This window comes from Trypanosoma rangeli (genome assembly GCF_003719475.1).
Source record: "Trypanosoma rangeli strain AM80 chromosome Unknown Tra_15.4_contig_00738, whole genome shotgun sequence".
In the NCBI taxonomy this organism is placed as follows: Eukaryota; Euglenozoa; class Kinetoplastea; order Trypanosomatida; family Trypanosomatidae; genus Trypanosoma; species Trypanosoma rangeli.
This window is the reverse complement of record NW_021706486.1, coordinates 1-1,524: the sequence shown is the minus strand read 5'-3', so window position 1 is coordinate 1,524 and position 1,524 is coordinate 1. Positions and strand designations below refer to the sequence as shown.

At 51.8% G+C, this 1,524-nt stretch overlaps 2 protein-coding genes across 2 annotated transcripts in view, besides 2 other annotated features; both read left to right on the top strand.

The window, feature by feature from the left end:
* Positions 1–316, top strand: part of TraAM80_09961 (trans-sialidase) — a gene marked incomplete at both ends in the record, with an annotated part of 2,709 nt that extends 2,393 nt beyond the window's left edge. The window contains one exon of the mRNA XM_029386614.1: positions 1–316. This exon is cut by the window's left edge and continues 2,393 nt beyond it. Within this exon, the coding sequence (XP_029233534.1) occupies positions 1–316 (316 nt within the window).
* Positions 317–335: 19 nt separating this feature from the next.
* Positions 336–650, top strand: TraAM80_09960 (uncharacterized protein; the record flags this gene model as incomplete). Its single annotated transcript, XM_029386613.1, has 1 exon — positions 336–650. One exon carries the CDS (start codon positions 336–338, stop codon positions 648–650), a length of 315 nt encoding a protein of 104 aa, XP_029233533.1.
* A 224-nt stretch (positions 651–874) lies between these two features.
* Positions 875–902: a microsatellite.
* Positions 903–1,281: 379 nt separating this feature from the next.
* Positions 1,282–1,303: a microsatellite.
* Positions 1,304–1,524: the final 221 nt, after the last annotated feature.

The window sequence follows — 1,524 nt, the reverse complement described above, 5'->3', positions numbered from 1 at the left end:
GCTTCGTCATCGCCAGCTCGTCATCGCCAGCTTCGTCATCGCCAGCTTCGGCATCGCCAGCTTCGGCATCGCCAGCTTCGGCATCGCCAGCTTCGGCATCGCCAGCTTCGGCATCGCCAGCTTCCTCATCGCCAGCTTCCTCATCGCCAGCTTCCTCATCGTCAGCTTCCTCATCGTCAGCTTCCTCATCGTCAGCTTCCTCATCGTCAGCTTCCTCATCGTCAGCTTCCTCATCGTCAGCTTCCTCATCGTCAGCTTCCTCATCGCCAGCTTCCTCATCGCCAGCTTCGGCATCGCCAAAGGTGCGCCTGGCTGACGGACCCGACGACGGCAGCATGGCTGATGGGCCCGACGGCGGCAGCATAGCTGATGGGCTCAGCGATGGCAGCATAGCTGATGGGCCCGACGATGGCAGCATGGTTGACGGACCTGACGACGTCAGCATGGCTGACGGTGGATCCGAAAACACCAGCGCGATTCTTGCGAAGGACGCACCCAGCATTTCTCTTTCTGGTGACAGCTCCGTTGCTTTCGACAACCTTACACGTGTGAGGCCCGATTCCGTAAGGGGTGACGGCACGATGCATGGGTGTGTGTCTCGGCTACTTCTGCTGCTATTGGGGCTATGGAGCTTTGCGGCCCTGTGCTGAGTGGACCCCGGTGGAGGGGAGTTTGTGCTTCTACTGAGAGCATCTCCGTTTCTCCACTCACTTTTTAAACTAAATAAAGTCTCATGTAGACACGCATTTTGTTTTATTTTCCGCTTTTTTTTTAATTTACGCAAGACGTTTTTTTTTTTTCTTGGGCACACAAATTGCGCTCTCCCCTCAGCACTAGCGCGGCGCAATCCTCATGTATTTATTTTATTTCGTCCTTTTTTGTTTGTTATATTGTTTGTTTGTAGCAATGACTGGAGACCAGTCACTGATTTTTTTTTTTTGTGTATTGGTTCAGTATATTGTTGGTTTATTGATTTGTGGATGTGTTATTTTCGTTGGTTTTCCGGTTGTTGTTTTGTCGGTTCGTTCTTGGCGACGGCGTTGAGCCTGCGTGTTTCCCTGGCGGCGGGAGATGCTTCACTGCGCCCCTGCACTGCGGTCACCACGGGAGGGAGCGGGGCTCTCTCTTTTTTACGTCTTGGTTTTTCGCGGTGCGGACGTGTGCCACGGTGCCGGCTGACGCGCAGGCCACTGAATTCATTTGAAAATACACGAGGAAAAACAACTAACCGCTTCTTGGGCGGCTGCGAACGCTCTCGGCATTGTGTGCCCGCCGATGGGAGAAGGAAGAAAGGAACGAAGGAGAATCACGGCAACGCACTGCGGGTCCCTGTGAAAGTCAAACGTTGTCTGGACACCGGGGGCCTTTCAGTGGTTGAAACGAATATGTAATTTATTTTTAAAATATGCGGCCAAAATGTGAGTGGAACTGTGGGGATTGCACAGGGGCCTTCCACGACAATATTTTTGTTTTGTAAAAACGGTTTTAGAAGTAGTTTTTTTGTTGAACCATATTTCTTGTGTA